This window comes from Lethenteron reissneri, unplaced genomic scaffold (assembly GCF_015708825.2).
Source record: "Lethenteron reissneri isolate LAM-NWPU_2019-01 unplaced genomic scaffold, ASM1570882v1 scaffold_1845, whole genome shotgun sequence".
NCBI classification, from domain to species: Eukaryota; Metazoa; Chordata; class Hyperoartia; order Petromyzontiformes; family Petromyzontidae; genus Lethenteron; species Lethenteron reissneri.
In genome coordinates, this window is record NW_026891603.1 from 12,631 (window position 1) to 34,839 (window position 22,209).

At 45.9% G+C, this 22,209-nt stretch overlaps 1 protein-coding gene across 6 annotated transcripts; it reads right to left on the reverse strand.

Moving 5' to 3' along the window:
* Positions 1–828: 828 nt before the first annotated feature.
* On the reverse strand, positions 829–21,964 carry LOC133339332 (zinc finger protein OZF-like). Of its 6 annotated transcripts, XM_061547451.1 has the most exons (5): positions 20,430–20,445; positions 13,967–14,024; positions 12,189–12,318; positions 11,762–11,837; positions 829–3,784 (listed from the first exon to the last, which is right to left on the reverse strand). In XM_061547451.1, exon 5 carries the CDS (start codon positions 3,772–3,774, stop codon positions 2,284–2,286), a length of 1,491 nt encoding a protein of 496 aa, XP_061403435.1. In that variant the 5' UTR covers positions 3,775–3,784; positions 11,762–11,837; positions 12,189–12,318; positions 13,967–14,024; positions 20,430–20,445; the 3' UTR covers positions 829–2,283. The 6 variants fall into 6 exon arrangements, with proteins under 6 accessions (XP_061403435.1, XP_061403436.1, XP_061403431.1 ...); XM_061547452.1 differs by lacking the exons at positions 11,762–11,837; positions 12,189–12,318; positions 13,967–14,024 and adding an exon at positions 21,547–21,902 and having other exon boundaries at positions 829–3,709; positions 19,401–20,492; XM_061547448.1 differs by lacking the exons at positions 829–3,784; positions 11,762–11,837; positions 12,189–12,318; positions 13,967–14,024 and adding exons at positions 21,547–21,615; positions 21,909–21,956 and having other exon boundaries at positions 18,328–20,492.
* Positions 21,965–22,209: the final 245 nt, after the last annotated feature.

Here is a 22,209-nt window from a genome sequence, read left to right on the forward strand (position 1 = left end):
TCGGGCGTGGTGCTGGCCACCCACCCCCTCGTGTACCGTTCTGGCCTTCATAGGTGCTCGCTAACAGCACTTGCCCCAACAGTCTGCTCAGCCTATACGGGGGATCTTTATCTTTGTGTGTTTTGAATCCATGTGTGTGTAAGTCGATGTGTGTGCGTGGGTCCATGTTGTGTGTAAGTGCATGTGTGTGTCTCTTAGTCGATATGTGTAAGTCCATATGTGTGCTTAGATCCATGTGTGTGAGAGACTATGTATGTGTGTGTGAGTCGCTGTGTGTACGTCGATTTGTGTGAAACTCCATGTGTGTGTATCTAAAGTGGATGTCTGTGTAAGTCGATGTGTTTGTGTGTGTGGGTCGATGTCTGTGTGTGTCCAAGTCGATGTGTGTGTCTTTTTCGCCCGGGCAATGCTGGGTACTTCCCGCTAGTACTGTTATATAAGAGCACAACTTCATCTATCTGTGACGAACGCTGCACTTTCCGTCGTTTTCATGCAGGGGGCGCTGCAAACCTACGCGTCCCCTGTATGAACGATGGAGGCGCAGGGACAGACGTTCGATCACGTTGGAATTGATCTGCAGACGGCAGTCTTCTCGTACGACTAGCTGTGCCGCCTTATCTCGATCCCGCGATCCTAACAAGGTAAAAGTCCGCATTGAACCGAATCCCCAGCAAGGCCATCTACTTAACGACGAGAGAATATCCACACAATGTCATTTTCAATGAAGTCTTCCAGATGTAAAATGATACAAGCTTTAAATGAATAAATACAATTATCTAAAACACAATACAATTCAAAGTTGTTTCATTTTTAAACTTCAAAACGGAGCATCGGGAGCTTGCGTGGATGCGTCGCTCGTGTGCAATTTTCGTGACTTTCCTAGCCCATGGCCATAAATGGTTGTGAGGGGCACCACAGGCGTTCAGGCTTGCTTCAACCCATGGTTGTAAATATCCAGATGTTAATGGACAAGGAGCATTTGTCCTAGTTCACCAACATATAAGACGCTAAGCAAAATTTGAATGAGTGCTGTTGTGGAGAATGTATCTCCTAAATGTGCTCTGTCATGTAACCGAATATAAATCTTAACCAAAAATGCATTAAAAATGTGCTCTTAAAATTACCTCCTTGCTATGAAGCAGATCAGTAGACACCACATCTTTCATTTATCGATCTCTCCACGAAACAAAGGAATGTTTTACACAAACGATAACTAGCACAGCCTTCTGGGAGTGCATCATTCAGTGCAAACCACCTGTGGCCCTTATTGGTGCACAGCGTCTCAACAGCAGCCGGGCTTGCTTCAACCGATAGTTTCGAACATCCAGACGTTAATCAGCAAGGAGCATTTCTAGTCCTAGTTCGACAAAATCTACGTCAACACGCAAGATAAAATTATAATTCGTGTTCCTCCTTTTCGTGTAACTTTTGAGTGGTATGCCTTTTAACTGATGATCTGAGTGTGCTCCCTATTTCAAAGACAATGAGTTGCTCCAGAGGCAGATGCTTCCTGAAAACACAAAAATACCCTTTGACCTGTATCACAAGAACAACGGGTCTCACCCAAGTTCTGTACAGGTTGCTTCCAAAACACACATTTCGTCGTACCATCACTTATTCAATGTTTGACCCTCAGACAAAATGTTACATGTACGTACACAATCAGACAAGTATTAATTTTTAATTATTGACAATTATTAATAAAAATTAAATTACTGCACTTAAAATATACTGCATCAGGTTACATCGTAGTAACAAGATATAAAAAAAATACCACCGTCTGCTTAACAGTGTATGTACAACCATACTATTGCGCCATTCAAAACGAGTAGGCCATTGCATGCTGGCGTCTGGGTGAAAATGTAGCAAATTTTAAACATTACCTACAACCTACACAACTGGGATGCCACATCAACCATTGCCCCCTACGGACAGGCTCTTGTCCACATGCAGGCCGGTGCAGGGCCACCACACCTTGTGCCACACGAGGGCAGCTGCTACTTGGGGATGCTCTTCGAGTGTTTGAGACGATATACGCTACAAAACTCCGAATTGCCAAAGGCAATTTTGCAAGCACCATAAAAATGCAATTGATAACAGTGACTGCTTGGCAGCTTATGGACTCTCGCTCCTGGTTAGAGAGATCTACCCAACGCACAGGTCCACAAAAGACTGGCCGCTCTTAAACTGCAGGTTGAATCTAGGAATTGAGTGTTCAACTTAACATTCTTGGTTCAAGGCCTGTGACAAAGGTGCATCTATTGGAGCGACATCGTCTCAAGCTTACACATCTACCGGGTCTCCATTTGACTTTGTATTGTCTCGGAGGAAGTCCACCCACACCTCCACTTCCACAAACTGCTGGGAGTTGCATAGCTCTGCCTCGCAGTCAGAATTTTCCTCCTGCTTCACGTTGCCTCCATCGATTTGACGGTCCGATTTTGAATCTTCAGCTTCACATTTTACCTTCACTTCTTCGCTCTTAACCATCACTTCGTCACATTTCACCTTCACCTCTTCATATTTCACCTTGATACCTTTAAAAGTGTCCAAACCGGGATTTTCTTCCGGTTCTTGTTTGATGAGGGATGGGCTCGCGGCACTTGGACTTTCACAAGCTGATTTCAGACTCCACTCCTTGTGGATCTTCTGATGCTTGTGTGTTCTCTGGTGTCTTTGAAGATTTGGTGAAAGTGTAAATGCTTTCCTGCACGGAGTGCACCTGAAGGGTTTCTCTCCCGTGTGTGTTCTCTGGTGTTCTACAAGAGCAGATGAACGTGCAAACGCCTTCCCACACACACTGCACTTGAAGGGTTTCTCTCCTGTGTGTGTTCTCTGGTGTATTACAAGAGTAGATGAAAGTGTAAACGCCTTCCCACACACACTGCACGTGAAGGGTTTCTCTCCTGTGTGTGTTCTCTGGTGTATTACAAGAGCAGATGAACGTGCAAACGCCTTCCCACACACACTGCACTTGAAGGGTTTATCTCCCGTGTGTGTTCTCTGGTGTTTTTTAAGAGCAGATGACTGTGAAAACGCCTTCCTACACAGAGTGCATTTGAAGGGTTTCTCTCCCGTGTGTTTTCTCTGGTGTTCTCCAAGAGCAGATGAACGGGCAAATGCCTTCCCACACACACTGCACTTGAAGGGTTTCTCTCCCGTGTGTGTTCTCTGGTGTGCTACAAGAAGAGATGAATGTGCAAACGCCTTCCCACACACACTGCACCTGAAGGGTTTCTCTCCCGTGTGTGTTCTCTGGTGTGCTACAAGAGGAGATGAATGTGCAAACGCCTTCCCACACACACCGCACTTGAAGGGTTTCTCTCCCGTGTGTGTTCTCTGGTGTGCTACAAGAGCAGATGACTGTGCAAACGCCTTCCCACACACACTGCACTTGAAGGGTTTCTCTCCCGTGTGTGTTCTCTGGTGTGTTACAAGAGTAGATGAAAGTGTAAACACCTTCCCACACACACTACACTTGAAGGGTTTCTCTCCCGTGTGTGTTCTCTGGTGTTCTACAAGAGCAGATGACTGTGCAAACGCTTTCCCACACACACTGCACTTGAAGGGTTTCTCTCCCGTGTGTGTTCTCTGGTGTTTTTCAAGAGAAGATGACTGTGAAAATGCCTTCCCACACACACTGCACTTGAAGGGTTTCTCTCCCGTGTGTGTTCTCTGGTGCCGTGTCAAATTTCCAGGATGATCCGTGCTGTATGCACACCGGTTGCATTGTTGCCTTTTTGCACCGAGCTGTGCCGAGTGCCTTTGCTCCATCAGACAAATTCTGCAGAGGAAGCGACAGTTGCAGACAGAATTTTTTTCATATCCACACCATCTACACATCAGTATGATGCACAGAGGAATGCATATACACAGTAACACATGACTTACACGTCTATACTTATTCATATATTCATGATATAGTGAAAAAGTTTCCCAAATTCATCACCCAGGCTGTTATGGCACACAATGAGGGCAAATGGTCATAAACATGCCTGGAAGCCCTAGTATCTTCAAAATGAATGTTAACCCAAAACTCCGAGCACACAATTTCGGTTGTCTGGCTTCAAAAGGAATATCTATGAAAGCTAAATTCAGCTGACATAGCAAAGGGTGTTGAAAATAATACTATTTGTGTTATGCAGAAATGCATAAATTAATGTTCAAACGCAACTTAGAGGTGTGAAGCCAGGCACAGATGTCCTTGAATGCTGGGATGAACAGTTCGGAATTCAGCTGTACGTGTGCTGTGATAATGTCCCGACTCCATTTTTACAAAGAGTTCCAGAGGAAAACAAAAAACTACTACTTTGATACAACCTCCGTGCTCAATAGAGTTAATAGACTTTACTGCAAATACAAACTTGACACTGTCACACTCAGAGGAGGAGCCAGGATTTTCAGGTATGGAGGGCAACCCTTCCAGCAATCAAAAATGATAGTTGTTGTAAGGACTTGTCCCTTGCTTTTTAATCGACGCGTGTGATCGGTATCGCGCTCGCCGAAGGTGTTTGCCTTCAGGGAAGTCGTGTACTGTATACGCAACTGCGTACAATTCCACGAGTCGCTTGTAACTGCTTTGCCGTTACTTATTTCCAATTATGGATTCGGACTGTTGTTCTCTCATAGAGTTCCTGGCACGTAATAATATGCCACACGGTGGCAGTGGGGGTCGCAAAATGCCTATTTAGCTATATATATAAAAGGGAAATGTGTGGATATGTGTCTGTTCGAAATGTTTAGCATACTTCTCAACATGTTACACACTTGAAATTTGGCATGTGGGTAGGTTCCATACGGTACACAATGTAAAAAGTATAAAATTTGACTTCTGTATTTTTTTTGGGGGGGGGGTGGGGGCGGGATGACTACGAAGTGTGTGGCGTCAACCCACAACACTCCTGAGCTAAATGGTCTGCAATGCTTAGAGCTGTTCACAGCGTGCCGGGAGATTTTAGGTGGCGCTTCGCTTCTGGCCGATGAAGTCATTGGCTCCTCGGAGTTTCAATACATATTCGTGCAAATAACGGGTACAACTGCTATCTTAAACATAAAGCAGAAATTGCATATGTTTGTTTGTGTTTAGCAGCAAAAACTCTCCAACGCGGAGTTCTGGCGTCATGAAATTTACACAGCTCACGCTGTCTGGAATTTCTAAGTGAACGCGACTATTTTCAGCTCGCCATGTCATTCCCTTCCCGAGTGGCCAAAATCGACCTTACATAGAAGTGGGTTAAGTTTTAATTTCCTTGAGTGAAAACATCCGATTTAGGTAAATTTATTTGTTTCGGATTTTTTTCTTTCTTGCAAGCATCAATTTTTTTCAGGGGTTTTCAGTGAAATATGAGGGAATATGAAATTAATCCAAGACAAGAATCCAAGTCCTGGGCGAAGCCGGGTAGTGAAGCTAGTCTTATATATAAAAGTCTCCACGCGCTCCCGCTTGCGGGGGATTTGGCTCTCGAACGATGGGCTATATGTAGAAAAAAAATTGCCAGGCGGCACGCCCTAAGCCCCGCGGTGGGAATAGGCTCTTTAATTTTCCCATCCCTAAACTTTAAAGTAGTTTAATTAACAAATTTGTGCCGTTTCTATTATTAATTATTTACTTATTGCGCGACATCGACCGTACCAACTGACGCCAATTGCGTGGGGGGGGGGGGCGGACCCTACCAAGTGATGCGCATTCGCTCCACCTCACGGGACATTTACTTTTACGTGTTTAACAGCCAACATATACACACATGACGCTGCGGATATTTCTTCACAGTGTCATGTCCTCTTCGCCCCTCCCCCCCAACACAATGTGTCCAGTTTATACTACAGACTCCCTAGATAATAATATTTAACTGCTTACATACCATTATTCTTGCACAGGCGGGGGATGCTGGGTGGGGGGGTAGCGGCCCAGCCCCTAGCCTGGCAACGTGCCAACTCCGCCTCCTCGCCAATGTAGGCCAGGACGGGGGCTACGCATGGCACAAGGCCTCAACACGCCTATGGTAAGTACAAAGTTCCAAGTTTCTTACACTAACAAATCAAGTCCAATGTTTTCTATTATTAAACACATTAGTTGACAAACATTACAATAATAATGTTTGTGTGCACAAAACTCCTTATTTTTAGGTTGCTAAATTTTCCATTTTTTGCTGCGCTTTTATGACGCTGCGACGGTCTGCCTGTCTGTGATGTGGCCATGTACGCCCATGTGAATGTGTGTGTTAGTCTACATGTGTGTTAGTCCACATGTGTGTGTGTGTTAGTCCACATGTGTGTCAGTCCACATGTGTATGTAAGTCTATACATGTGTGTTACTCGATATGTGTGTGTAAGTCAATGCGTTTGTGCGAGTCCATATGTGTGTACATCCATGTCTGTGTATCTCAAGTATATGTCTGTGTGTCGTATGTGTGTAGGGCTGTGTGTGTATCAGTCTATCTATGTGTGTCTAAGTCCATGTGTGTGTGTCTTAGTCCACATGTGTGTGAGTAAGTACATGTGTGTTTATGTCAATGTGTGTGTGAGTCCATGTATGTCTGTGTGTGAGTCGCTGTATGTGTGTACATCGATATATGTGTGTAACTCCATGTGTGTATCTCTCAAGTGGATGTCTATGTGTGACAGTCTGTATGTGTGTGTACGGCAATGTGTGTGTCACTCTATGTATGTATGTGTGTGAGTCGCTGTATGTGTGTACGTCCATATGTGTGTGTAACTCCATGTGTGTGTATCTCAAGTGGATGTCTATGTGTGTGTGAGTCCATATGTGTGTGTGTCTGAGTGTTTGGGTAAAGAGAGACAGAGGCCTCGCATTGATTACTTTCTGCGAAAGCGATCAAATCAGTCGAATGAAGCACAGCAACTGGACGCAAACCATAGTTTGCAGTGCATCAGTACCACTGTCATGGAGGACGTAAACTCAAGCACCGAAGTAACAACTGAGGTGGAACCAACAACAGGAGTGGAACTCACCCAGCCTCCCAGACCTGCAGTCGAGAGGAGACTACCAGGGCACAGACCGTCTGTGAAGTGGCCTGGCACCAGTGACAAGAAGTTGTGGGAAACAGTGAATACTGACCTTACCTTGACCCTCGAGAAACTTCGAGGCACAGTGGAGAAGAAGTTGGAGAGGATGGGGGACATCATCTATGAGTACGGGGCAGAAAGTTTTGGAGTGCAAGAGGCAAAAGGCGGGAGAAAGGTTCCAACCCCACCAGTTTCCAGGAGGCAACAAGAAATCAAGCGCCTCGTTCAAGAAAGGAGACAGCTTAAGAAACAGTGGAAGAAAGCCTCGGAAGTGGAAAAGGAGGGCATAGAGGCACTTCAGGCTGACATCAAAACCCGGTTGGCATCCCTCCGTAGAGCAGAGAACCTACGGAAACGCAGAAGGAAGAAAGAACAAACTAGAACTCGATTCTATAAAGATCCCTTCAAGTTCCTTAAAAGTCTCTTCACGAAGGAAAAAAGTGGAGTTCTAAAAACAACAAAGAAAGACCTAGAAGAGCACCTGAGAACAACAAACTTTGACTCAAAGCGACATGAACATCTGGCCATCCCATCAGATATCCCACCCATTGAACTCCCGTAACATCATATTGAGACCAGCCCTCCGACATGGAAAGAGGTGGAAAACACAATTCGAAGGGCAAGAACAGCATCAGCCCCGGGGCCAAATGGAGTCCCGTACAAAGTGTATAAGAATGCACCAGACGTCCTGAGGTTCCTCTGGAGGCTTATGAGAACAGCTTGGCAAAAAAAAAATTATAATACCAAAAGTGTGGCGTAGGGCAGGCGGGGTCCTGATCCCTAAGGAGAAGGATGCAGTGAACATCAGCCAATTCCGCCCAATCTCCTTACTGAATGTCGAGGGTAAAATCTTCTTTAGGGTCATTGCCCGGAGGATGGCCGAGTACCTGCAAAGGAATGCGTACGTCGATACATCTGTACAGAAGGCAGGAATATCAGGGTTCTCTGGCTGCTTGGAACATTCCAGCATGATCTGGCACCAGATCCAAATGGCCAAGGTGGAGAAAAGGGACCTTCATGTAGTCTTCCTCGACCTCGCCAATGCATTTGGCTCTGTGCCCCATAAACTCCTGTGGTCTGCCTTCAGATTTTTCCACATACCGGTCACCATCACAACCCTGGTGAAGTCGTACTTTCAGGATCTGCAGTTCTGCTTCACCACCTCAGAGTTCACCACCTCATGGCAATGCCTGAATGTAGGTATAATGGCGGGATGTACCATTTCTCCATTGGCATTCATAATGACAATGGAGGTTATCAGATCCTCAAAATGGGTTGCTGGTGAACAGCGAGTCGACTCTGGTTTTCGCCTCCCTCCACTCAGAGCCTACATGGACGACATTACAACATTGACCACCACTGTCCCATGCACCAGGAGACTGCTCAGAAAACTCGAGGAGAACATCAGCTGGGCCCATATGCAGATTAAACCATCCAAGTCACGCAGCATCTCGATTGTGAAGGGAGTACTCTGTGACCTGAAATTCTTCATCAGAGATGACCAAATCCCAACAGTGTCTGAGCAGCCGGTAAAAAGCCTTGGAAGGTGGTATGATGCAAGCCTGAAGGACAAAAACCAGGTGCAACAGCTGCGCAAAGACATCAGTAGTAGCCTACAGTCCATCGACAACACCCAGCTACCTGGAAAGTTAAAGGCCTGGTGTCTGCAGTTTGGTCTCCTACCCCGAGTGTTGTGGCCCCTAGCAGTGTATGAGGTTCCAATCTCAACAGTGGAGAAGATGGAAAGAGGAGTCACGAGCTACTTAAAGAAGTGGCTCGGAGTTCCACGATGCCTTACCACCATAGGCCTCTATGGAGATGGTGTCCTCAAGCTGCCCCTCACCAGTCTAACCGAGGAATTCAAGTGTGCAAAAACCAGGCTCCAGATGACACTGAATTAATCTCGAGACCCAGTGGTGAGCAACAACGCGCCGACCTTGGCAACTGGGCGCAAATGGAGGCCAGGAAAAGCAGTCCAGGAGGCAACAGCAGCCCTCAGACATGCTGACATTGTGGGTCATGTTCAGCAAGGGAGAGGAGGCCTTGGGCTAACTAGCCGTGCTGCTTGGAGTAAGGCCACTGCACCAGAGCGGCGGAAGATGGTAGTGCAGGAAGTACGCCATCAGGAGGAGGCTGCAAGGTGGGCCAAGACAGTCTCTCTTGCCAAACAGGGACAGTGGACTCGATGGGACAGTGTGGAGAAGAGGAAGATCAGCTGGAAGGATCTGTGGGCCATGGAAGCGAGGCGGTTGAGCTTTTCCATCAGAGCAACATATGACGTCCTTCTAACACCAGTTAGTCTTCACCAATGGTATGGTGAAGATCCGGACTGTGCCCTCTGTTCCATACCAGCCAACCTCAGGCACATTCTCACAGGGTGTAAAACAAGCCTCACCCAAGGACGCTATACTTGGCGTCACAACCAAGTCCTTAAAAACCTTGCTTCCGCCCTGGAGGACAAGCGAGCTGCCACCAACTTCCTACCACCCCCAGCAGCATCACACCCCTTACGGACGACCTTTGTCCGCGAAGGGGCTAAACCACCGAAGAGCGGCTCTACACCAATAGAGCGAGACCAGCTGCGCTTGGCCCGCGACTGGAAAATGCTCGCTGACATTGGCCGGCAACTTGTGTTTCCTCCGGAGATCGCAACCACCACCCTAAGACCTGACATGGTGCTCTGGTCCCGTTCGCTCAAGAATGTCTTCATCATTGAGCTCACAGTACCCTGGGAGGACTCAGTAGATGAGGCTTATGAGCTAAAACATCTGCGCTATGCCGATCTAGCTGCCGAAGCACGGCATCATGGCTGGAACACAGAAGTCCGACCAGTGGAGGTGGGCTGCAAAGGTTTTGTGGCAACATCTACAACCAGACTGCTTAGAGACCTGGGAATTAAGGGCCAGAGCCAGCGTTCGGCAATCAGAGCTGTATCGGAGGCGGCAGAAGGCAGCAGTCAGTGGCTCTGGATGAAGAGGAAAGACCCCAGCTGGGCCCCAAAGTGAGAGGGCCAGGAGGTATGCAGTCAACAATGCTTGACTCAGGGAGGACGCCCCTGCCATGCATAGTCCCATGTGATGTTGGCTATCAACAACAAGGCAACTCCTATGACTAATTGGGAATGAGATGCAAGCGTAGGATTGATCACCCTGTCGCTGGCCGCCTTTGGGGAGGGTGTATAGTATGAAAGGCCGAAACACCCTAGGAACCAAAGGTTCACTACTGACGATGCGCTCCCCAAATTTCACCAGGCTCACTGTTCATGAACTCTTGGAAGTGCTTGCACAAAGGATAGTAACATCTCATCCTGTGTTCTTTGGAATCCGTGTGTGTTAGTTGCTGTGTGTGCATGCCTCCATGTTAGTCAGTGTAAGTCAATTTCTTTGCGTGTCTGTAGGCCCATGTGTGCGTCTTAGTCCATGTGTGTGCTTTATTGACCTGCTCAAGGCCTATGATACCATCAGTAGGTCTGGCCTCTGGGTTGTTCTTCGTGCTTTCCGAGTCCCTCACCCACTGCTCACCATCTGTAATGACCTTCATGATGGTGAGCGGCCCCGCGTCAAATTACGTGGCCGTGAGTCAGAGCCATTCTCTGTACACCTTGGGGTGCAACAAGGATGTCCTCTGGCTCCCACATTATTTTACATATATTTGGACCACGTAGTTCCTGAAGCCTTCAATGGCTGCACCGCTATAATTTCCATCTGGTACAGATACAATGGGAGGCTGATCGATGCCCGGGTGCGGTCAAGGGATGGCTCCCTATTGCTCAACCACGTTATGTATGCCGATGATCTGCTAATTGCTGCTCACTCGGAGGACGAGTTGGAGGTGCTGCTGCTGAACCTGGAGCTTGCCACCAAGAGGTGGGGACCTTACCATCAGCCCCACCAAAACTAATCACCTTCCTGGGTATTTTGTACCATCGGACAATCCATCCCCACAGCTCACAATTGGAAATGCAGCAGTTGTGTAGAGATTGGAGAGATTCCCATACCTGGCCAGTGTGCTCTTGACTGGCTCCGGTTTAACAGCAGAGGTCTCAATCCAAATCAGTCGAGCGCCATTATCTTTTCATCAGCTGCGTAACGCTGTGTGGAAGCTACCTGGTCTCTCGCTCCGCATGAAGCTCCAGGTCTTCTCGGCCACGGTAATTCCCTCCCTTCTCTACACTTGCGAAACGTGCACCCCCCTAATGGAACATCTTTGCCGGTTAGAAACATTTAGGCTGGCCTGATAACGATCCATTCTGGCTTTAACCATATGTGTGTGTGTGTCGAAGTCGATGTGTTTCTATGTGTGTGGGTCGATGTCTGTGTGGAAGTCCATGTGTGTGTCTGCCTTTTTTGCCCGGGCAACGCCGGGTACTAACCGCTAGTTATTAATAAATCCCAATGGTCCTATCAAAATTAGGGATTTCGATTGGATTGTTGGGGGGGGGTGGGGGCACGTGCCACCCCACTGGCTCCGCCACTGTCACACACTGGCATGGTTCACAGGTGGTGGTGTGTCCAGACTCACGCCTGGCTACCTTCACCTGCTCAGTATTAATGCTTCCTCACTCCACCAAGTAATTCATTGAGGATCAATCAACATCGCCGAGGCTGCCTGTCTCTCTCTCTCCCCGTGGTCGCGTGGATTTTCCTCCGGATTCCCCGGTTTCCCCTCCACATGTAGAGAGTGAACACCGCCATGCGTCCAGAGTGAACACCACCACGCTGTTGATAAGCCTCACCTTGTGTTGTGAGCAGGTCGCTTCTGAAAACAAGAGCGGTATAGCAGCTCAAGCGTTCTTGGCCTGGTATAAAAACCTGTACGAAGATTTAAAGTAAAACAAAGTTACAAAGTAGCGAGCCGTGTGAAGACAAATTAAACTTAAGCGACAGAATTGAAGCAAACGCGATCATACGAGGGCAGGAGGCAAGGCCCCGCGTTGTAAAGTTCCAACGTGGACATCGCTTCTATGCTCGCTGCTACTCAATTGGCATCCCTACGAGAGAGAGGCTCTACCTCGGTAAACAACCACCACCACAACAACCACCACCACAACAACCACCACCACCACAACAACCACCACAACAACAACCACCACAACAACCACCACCACAACAACAACCACCACAACAACCACCACCACCACAATCGCGATGAGAATTTCTCACCTTGGATTTCAGCGCACGAGCGGAGCGGCAGCTTCTTGTTACCTCGCGACGTCACGCGGCAGCAGGAGGTGACATGACGTCACTTGCGGGGTACGATAATACTCCCCTCCCACAACGAGCGGCTCTATAACTTAAATACATTATGTTAATGAGCCTGGCCCAAACGTGTGGTGTGTGTGTACGCGCGCACACGTGTGTGTGTGTACACTGTGTGTACAGTGTACACTGTCATAAAAACACGTGTACACACTGTGTGTGTACACGTTCCAATTTAGTGTAAAGTAAAGGTGCGGTATGGAAAAATTTAAATGGGTGATATCCCACGAATGTAACAAAACGATAGACGAAATTCAAGAAAGTCCAACGTATTTAGCAGTATAACATTAATCAGCATCGCAATCTAAACAATAGCAATGCATTGACGAAATACGCTGAAATAAGTGTACATTAAAGAACAGCAGTACGCACAGGTAAGTTGAGCAGCAGGCTACAGTCTAGATTATAGACTGCCAGTACGCGGACTCATTGACATTAAGCATTGCTACATTCAACATAAAAATCTGGCAATACGGGCAGCAGCTGAAAAGCAGGATGCAGTCGACATGAAAGGCTGGCAGTACACTGAGTAACGTAAATAAGCAGGAAACAGATTATAGACTGGCATACACTCATAATGCCCAAAAGCAAAATTAGCAGTGTAGATAATAGTGCCAGTACACTGACGTTAATTAATGAGCAGGCAGCAGGCAAATGCACAGACTGGCAGTACACCATCGCAGCGTCATAAAAACACAGCTAAAGAAAATATTTAGCAACCAAATAATGAAATATTAGTTTCTGCACACAAACATTATTATTGTAATATTTGCCAACTTATTTGTTCCATAATAGTAACAATAAACCTGAGTTCTTAGTGAAAGATTCAATAAAATTGTACTTTACATTGCCGTGGTGAGGCCTAGTCCCGTGCAGAGCCTGCGGCCTCGCCTAGATTGCCCAGCCGGAGGTGACATTGCCAGGCTGGGGGCTGGGCCGCTCTCCCCACCCGCGCTGCAATAATGCTATCTAAGTGCTCTAATATTAATATATACGAACTTTATAGCAGTAACTGCACGCATTGGGGTGGGGGGTTATAATACTGTGAAAAATGAACCTCAGCGTTGTGTATATTTTTTAAGCATTGTTAACGCGAATTAAAATTTTAGCGATCGTGTGTGCGTTGCTAGGGGCGCAATTGTGTGCTTTGTCCCGTGGCGGGCGGCAAAACTATATATGAATAAGTAACGAAATATCACACTAAATCACTAATTAAACTAATTTAAAGGCGACGGATGTGAAAATGAATAGTGCTTATGTTGTATATATAGGTCTTTTTCCAAAATTTATATTAAGAATAATTCTGCGAATATTTATTTTAATCAATCGCGGTGTCGCATGGGGCAAAAGGGGGTGATGCGAACCCCCCTCCCCTCACACAGCAGCTGCCTTTCACACTCGGGACCAGGCAGCCGGAGATCAGCCATAAAGGTAAAAAAAACAAAAGAGAAGGGGGGGGGGCTAATGAGATTTTGGGGAATCTCTACATGACTTCAAAAGGCCCCCTAAAAAGAGTACATACAGTAGGCGCCACGAATAAAAAAAAAATTCTTTTCTCTTAATACAACGGTGAAAGTTCAGAACTTAGTGACAAAAATAAGTCGACATCATAGTCTGCCAACATACTTACCCAGATTAAAACCAGACTGCAGTCACATTGGTGGCCTTGAATTATCACTTACCTTATTTTACTCTCATTCACCTCACATTGTTTCTTATTGTATCTTGATATCTACGTGACTTTACAAAAAAAAAACAAGGAATATTAATTCCAGCAGTCAAGAAAGCTTAAGTGAAAACTTAGCTATATCTCTAACCTCAGGACATCAAAATATAACGAGTAAAACAGCACAAATCCCTGGATACAGACAGACAACAAAGGTTAATAAAACCCTAGGAATATACGTGGTAATAACAATGCTAAATCACAAATCTTGGATAAACATAAACCAAATAATAATTATAAAGTAGTAGACCAAGGGTCACCCAGAAGAATAAAAAAAAAACAGGTCAATCACACATAATCAAGATAAAATGTATCCCAAAGAGAGCCTCCCAACCGCCTTCGTCTCCCAGCAGCACGTGATAGAAAAATTTGCATACGCATGCAGAGGGCATCTCCCCTTAAAAAGAAAACACCATGAAGGAACTCCAAACTACGATGTAAGTACTGTAAACACTGCTACAAACATACCTTGAGTCACTTACAGAATCAGAACTACAAAAGTGGTACGGTATCAAGCTATAAGAGGTAAAATAATATTTTTTTCAAACGGTACAAGAGAAACGACTTCAAAGGCCAGTGCCCCTCTCTGTGAGAGAGAAGAAAATATAACACCCCACCGCGAGAGAAGATGGGGGGGGGGGGAATGCGACCGGACAGGGGGAACCCCTCCCTCCAGAGTCATTATTACAAAATAATAAACTCAAAAGGGCAATTTGGAGCATCTTCAAAGTTCAAAAGTTCATTTATTAGGTATAGCCCTGTGAGCCATTCGGCTCTTGAATCAGGTGCAACCGCAACAAACAAAAAACAAAAACATGAACAAGAAAACATCTTAAAGTAACTATGTGCAAACAGAAAATCCAAGAAAAGACAGCAAAATATTGCAGAAAAATCACCGTACACCAACCCTGTGCAAATATCCCAGTGGGATGCAAGTCAAACAACAACAACAACCACAAGACAACTTAGATTAAGGCCATCAGTCTAACTCTGTACTACAACAAACAAACATGGCCAAACCAAAAAACTTTTCGAAAATCACCAAAATAAAGCCATAAAAGCAATGAAACATAGGAACTGTGACCGAATTTTCACAATAAACGACATAAACAACATGTGAGAAGGCGAGCAGAGAGGAGAGAATTTCAGATATAACCAGTGACACGAGACATCCAATTCAGTGCTGCGATCGGCAGGCTCCGGGAACCTGCCCCGTGACTGGCACATCGTCAACGAGCTGCATCAGCAGAAGCCACGAGTCTACAAAGTCAACGCAAAGACTTGAGTACTGCAAGCGGCAAGCTCCGGGGTGGGACTCTGCAATCAACCAAGGATGGCGAGGCTTGCCGAGTAGCGATGGGTCACCGAGTACGAGTTCAGCGCTGACAGAAGTATCGCTCAAAGTTATTCTACACTGAGTGCCAGCTCCCACGAGCAGCTGCAGCCCAAGAGATAGAGTAACGAGCAATGATGAGCAATCAACCGGGAGAAAGGGCGGAAAACGCCAAGCATCGACCAAGCCAGCATCGCAGAGAACCAGCTGCACGCGCAACCAAGCATCGACAGAGAGCACGGAGCCGGAGAGAGAGCGCAGCAGCGCCACCAGCGCCACCGAGCAAGGGTGTCAGCTGCCAGCGGACAAGCGCGATCACTATCATGCACCTTCAAAGACAAGCGTCGTGGCGACTCAGCTCATCCAGCAGGGGAAAGAGCCTGACCAGCTGCCCGTGAGGAAGAGAGCGCCAGCGAGAGCGCCGTGGGTTCGACCCACACACACCAACCAGCACCAGCTGGGAACCAAGACAAGAGTGAGAAATGGCGACCAGCGGACGAGCTGCGGGCGCTATCTGACGACGGAATCATCGTGCACCGCCGATGGCGAGCGTCGTGCCGACTCTTCATCCAACAGTGGACAAGCAGCTCCAGCTACTGCCAAGCGAGCGAGGAAGTCATATGTATGACCCTCCCCCACACTCACGCACTAACGCATCGCCCGACGTCTGCTTAACGCAAACAATTAAACCAGACAAAACCACCAACACACATAAAGCACATACCGGGACTAATAATAAGACCAATGATAAGTGCGTCAACTATTAGCTGATAATGAAGAACATTGCTGCCCATTGAGTTACGTGGATACGGTCGTTTAGAAGTATTTAGTCGTTATTTTTGTTAATTGTAACTGTACCAATGAATTCATTGACGAAACTAAACGTTTAGAAACCTGCGTTACGAATCCACACCCTCACATGGAGACTATTGTGTTGAAATCTTTCTTTTGATCACAGAATCTTGCCCGCGAATGTATTGAAGCCTTAGCCAATTGATAAGTATTTGCTGAAGCAGGCAGACTGCTGCACACCATTGTTCCAAGACACTTCGTTAATTACATAATCTTACCAATGAATTCATTGAGCTCTACTTTTGCCTTCGGGACATGCTTCTTTATTGCCGTTCGTATGAATATCGTCACATTAATTTTTAAGGACTTTTTCCTATCGCCGTATATGCTTGCGTTACTCTGAGGAATGTATCGATTGTTCTGTTACCCAGTTTAACAACGTAATAATTGAGGGTTAAATGTACGGATCAATGAGAACATCTCCAGGAGGACTTTGTTGACAATTCCAAGCATAGGAGTTTGCATATTAGAATGCTATGTTTTTTTTTAGAGATTAAAGTTGCTTAACACAGAAGTGTCTGAGTGGTGCCTTCCTAAGTTCATGCATAATAATCTTAATTATGAGAACAATCAGTAAATGTTAAAGCGAGAATTGTCCCGATTGATAATACAACCCAAGACAATGAAGTCAAGCTAATTTAGCATAATTACATCACACTTGCATAACTTCATTGTATTATCCCGATTGATAATACAACACAAGACGAGGCAGAACCTAATTATAACTGAATGCATTAACATAATTGCATACATTTGCATAACGTAATACAAGTATACATTCCTAAATAGCATGAATTGTGTAATTTCATAAATTAGCATAATTTCAAATACTTGCACGTTTTCCAATTTTCATTTAATGTTATTTATTTTTTTCATAAAATTTTCATGACCCAACATATACAACACTTGCCAACCGCGGGGCTTACAGTGTGGTGGCAATCATTTTTTTTACGTTAACCCCATCGTTTTCACGCGCCCCCTGCATGAACGGAGGCGCAGGGACAGACGTTCGATCACGTTGGAATCGATCTGCAGATGGCGGTCTTCTCGCACGGCAAGCTCTATGTCGCCTTATCTCGATCCCGCGATCCAAACCAGGTAAAAGTCCGCATCGAAACGAATCCACGGCAAGGCCATCTACTTCACGACGAGAGAAAATTCACACGAAATGTTTTAGTCTTCCAGATGTAAAATGATATAAGCTTTTAATTAATAAATACAATTATATAATAAAAAAATAAAAATTCAAAGTTTTTTCATTTTAAAACTTCAAAACGGAGCATTGGGAGCTTGCGTGAATGCATCGCTCGTGTGCAATTTTTTTGTGACTTTCCTGGCCGAAGGTCGTAAATGGTTGTGAGGGGCGCCGCAGGCGGTCAGGCTTGCTTAAACCCATGGTTGTGAACATCCAGACGTTAATCGACAAGGACCATTTTTTGTACTCGTTCGCCAACATATAAGACGTCATGCAAAATTCGAATGAGTGTTATGGAGAATGTATTTACTAGATGTGCTCTGCCTTGTAACCGAATACAAATCTGTACCAAAATGCATTCCAAATGTGCTCTTAAAATTACCTCCTTGCTATGAAGCAGATCAGCAGACACGACATCTTTCATTTATCGATCTCTCCACAAAACAAAGGAATGTTTTACACAAACTATAACTAGCAGCCTTCTGAGAGTACACCATTGATTCAGTGCAAGCCACCTGTGGACCCTTATTGGTGCACAGCGTCTCAACAGCAGCCGGGCTTGCTTAAACCAATAGTTTCAAACACACAGACGTGAACCAGCAAGGAGTATTTCTAGTCCGGGTTAGACAAAATCTACGTCAACACGTAATACAAAATTATAATTCGTGTTGTAGAGAATGTATCTCCTCTGCGTGTAACTTTTAAGTGGTATGCCTTGCAATTGATGAATGATCCAAGTGTGCTCCCTATTTCAAAGACAATGAGTTGCTCGAGAGGCAGATGCTTCCTGAAAACACAAAAAATACCCTTTGACCTGTATCACAAGAACAACGGGTCTCACCCAAGTTATCTGTACAGGTTACTTCCAAAACACATACTTTGTCTTAACATCACTTATTCAATGTTTGACCCTTATAGACAAAATGTTACATGTACGCACAATCAGACAAGTATTTATTCTAAATTATGGAGTCATTTGAACAAAATTTAATTAATGCACTGAAATATGCTGCATCAGGTTACATCGCATTGACCAGAAGCTATTTTAAAAAATACACACCATCTGCTTGACAATGTATGTACAATATACTATTGTCATTCGAAACGAGTAGGCCATTGGATGCTGGCGTCTGGGTCAAAATTTATCACATTTTAAACATTACCTACAACCTACACAACTGGGATGCCAAATTAACCATCACCCCCTACTGACAGGCTCTTGTCCACATGCAGGCTGGTGCAGGGCCACCACCTTGTGCCACACAGGGGCAGCTGCTACTTGGGGATGCTCGAGTGTTTGAGACGATATACGATACAAAACTCCGAATTGCCGAGGCGATTAAGCAAGCACCATATAAATGCAATTGATAAAAGTTAATGCTTGGGAGCGTATTGGCTCTCGGTCCTGGTCAGAGATCTACCCACAGGTCCACAAAAGACTGGCCGCTCTTAAACTGCAGGTTGAATCTAGGAATTGAGTGTTCAACTTAACATTCTTGGTTCAAGGCCTGTGACAAAGGTGCATCTATTGGAGCGACATCGTCTCAGGATGACACATCTACTGGGTCTCCATTTGACTTTGTATTGTCTCGGAGGAAGTCCACCCACACCTCCACTTCCACAAACTGCTGGGAGTTGCCTCGCTCTGCCTCGCAGTCAGAAATATCCTCCTGCTTCACATTGCCTTCATCGATGTTAAGGTCCGATTTTGGAGTTGAATCTTCATCTTCACATTTCACCTTCACCTCTTCATATTTCACCTTGATACCTTTAAAAGTGTCCAAGATGGTATTTTCTTCCGGTTCTTGTTTGGTGAGGGATGGGCTCATTTCGGCACTTTGACTTTCACAAGCTGATTTCAGACTCCACTCCTTGTGGATCTTCTGATGCTTGCGTGTTCTCTGGTGTCTTTGAAGATTTGATGAAAGTGCAAATGCCTTCCCGCACGGAGTGCACCTGAAGGGGTTCTCTCCCGTGCGTGTTCTCTGGTGTCTTACAAGACTATGTGACCGTGCAAACGCCTTCCCACACACACTGCACTTGAAGGGTTTCTCCCCCGTATGTGTTCTCTGGTGTTCTACAAGAGGAGATGAATTTGCAAATGCCTTCCCACACACACTGCACTTGAAGGGTTTCTCTCCCGTGTGTGTTCTCTGGTGTGCTACAAGAGGAGATGACTGTGCAAACGCCTTCCCACACACACTGCACTTGAAGGGTTTCTCTCCCGTGTGTGTTCTCTGGTGTGCTATAAGAGGAGATGACTGTGCAAACGCCTTCCCACACACACTGCACTTGAAGGGTTTTTCTCCGGTGTGTGTTCTCTGGTGTTCTACAAGAGAATTTGACTGTGCAAACGCCTTCCCACACACACTGCACTTGAAGGGTTTTTCTCCCGTGTGTGTTCTCTGGTGTGTTACAAGAGTAGATGAAAGTGCAAACGCCTTCCCACAAACACTGCACTTGAAGAGTTTCTCTCCCGTGTGTGTTGTCTGGTGTGTTACAAGAGCAGATGACTGTGCAAATGCCTTCCCACACTCACTGCACTTGAAGGGTTTCTCTCCTGTGTGTGTTCTCTGGTGGTCTACAAGAGTAGATGAAAGTGCAAACGCCTTCCCACACACACCGCACTTGAAGGGTTTATCTCCCGTGTGTGTTCTCTGGTGTTCTACAAGAGCAGATGAACGTGCAAACGCCTTCCCACACACACTGCACTTGAAGGGTTTATCTCCCGTGTGTGTTCTCTGGTGTTCTACAAGAGCAGATGAACGTGCAAACGCCTTCTCACACACACTGCACTTGAAGGGTTTCTCTCCCGTGTGTGTTCTCTGGTGTGTTACAAGAGTAGATGAATCTAAAAACGCCTTCCCACACACACTGCACTTGAAGGGTTTCTCTCCCGTGTGTGTTCTCTGGTGTTTTTTTAAAGCAGATGACCATGCAAATTCCTTGTCACACACACTGCACTTGAAGGGTTTCTCTCCTGAGTGAATTATCTGGTGCTGTGTAAAATGTCCAGGGTGATCCGTGCTGTATGCACACCGGTCGCATTGTTGCCTTTTTGCACCGAGCTGTGCCGAGTGCCTTTGCTCCATCAGACCAATTCTGCAGAGGAAGCGACAGAGGAAGTGACAGAGGAAGCGTCAGCTGCAGACAGAAAACAATTATATCGACACCATCTACACGTCAGTAACGAGGCACAGAGGAATGCATATACAGTGAGGGAAAAAAGTATTTGATCCCCTGCTGATTTTGTACGTTTGCCCACTGACAAAGAAATGATCAGTCTATAATTTTAATGGTAGGTTTATTTGAACAGTGAGAGACAGAATAACAACAACAAAATCCAGAAAAACGCATGTCAAAAATTTTATAAATTGATTTGTCACACACAGGTTGTTATGGCACACAATGAGGGAAAATGGTCATAAACATGCCTGGAAGCCCTAGTATCTTCAAAATGAATGTTAACCCAAAACTCCGAGCACACAATTTCAGCTGTCTGGCTACAAAAGGAATATGTATGAAAGCTAAATTCAGCTGACAAAGCAAATCGTGTTGAAAATAGTACTATTTGTGCTGTGCAGAAATGCATGTTCAATTGCAACTTATAGGTGTGAAGACAGCCAGGCTCACGATGTCCTGGGATGAACATATCTGACTTCAGCTGCATGTGTGTGCTGCGTTAACTTCTTGACTGTTTCCATTCTTAAAAAGAGTTCCAGAGGAAAACAAAAACTATTGTTTTGATATAACCTGGGTGTTCAATAGAGTGAATAGACTTTACTGCAAACACAAACTTTACATTGTCAGACACTGGCATGGTTAACAGGTGGGTGGTGTTTCCAGACCCATGCCTGGCCACCTTCATCCGCTCAGTATTAATGATTCCTCACTCCACCAAGTAATTCATTGAGGATCAATCAACATCGCTGAGGCTGCGTGTCTCTCTCTCTCGCAGTGGTGAGATGTTAACTACCTCTCCTGGCATACAAGAAGTTGTGGGTTCGATCCCAACCCTGACGCCTGCTGTATATTTGGAGTTTCCATGTCTCTCTCTCTCCCCGTAGTCGCGTGGATTTCCCTCCGGATCCCCCGGTTGTCCTCACTCCACATGCAGAGAGTGAGTGAACACCGCCACGCTGTTGACAAGCCTCACCTTGTGTTGTTGTTGTGGGCAGGTTGCTTCTGAAAACAAGAGCGGTATAACAGCTCAAGCGGGCTTGGGCTGGTAAAAAAAATGAAAAAAAACCTGTACGAATATTTAAAGTAAAAAAAGCTACAAAGTGGCGAGCCGTGTGAAGACAAATTAAACTTAAGCGAGAGAATTGAAGCAAACGCGATCAGGCGAGGGCAGGAGGCAAGGCCCGCGTTGTATAGTTACTACGTGCACATCGCTTCCATGCTCGCTGCTACTCAATTGACATCCCTACGGGAGAGAGCGAGGCTCTACCTCGGTAAACAACAACAACCACCACAACCACCACCACAACCACCACTACCACGATGATAATTTCTCACCTCGGATTTCAGTGCACGAGCGGAGCGGAAGCTTCCTGTTACGTCGTGACGTCACGCAGCAGCAGGTGACATGACGTCACTTGCGGGGTACGATAACACTCCCACAGCGAGCGGCTCTGTAACTTAAATAAATTATGTTAATGAGCCTGGCCCATTCATGGAGGGATGGGGCGTGGGTGCGGAACCCGTCGCAATAATCTCGCGACGGCTTTCGCGAATACATTATGTTAATGATCCGCCAGTCACCGGTCGGAGCTTTGCCCAAATAAGGATTGCCACTGGAACAGATATAGGCAGTGGC

What these genes read in the sequence shown, in the direction of transcription:
- LOC133339332 (XM_061547452.1), bottom strand. Translation starts at nt 20,482, where the DNA reads ATGGAGCAAAGGCACTCGGCACAGCTCGGTGCAAAAAGGCAACAATGC. An exon ending in TGTGGGAAGGCGTTTGCACG is followed by an intron (nt 3,710 to 19,400) that starts GTCACATAGTCT and finishes GTGTGCATACAG; the next exon opens with CACGGATCATCCTGGAAATT.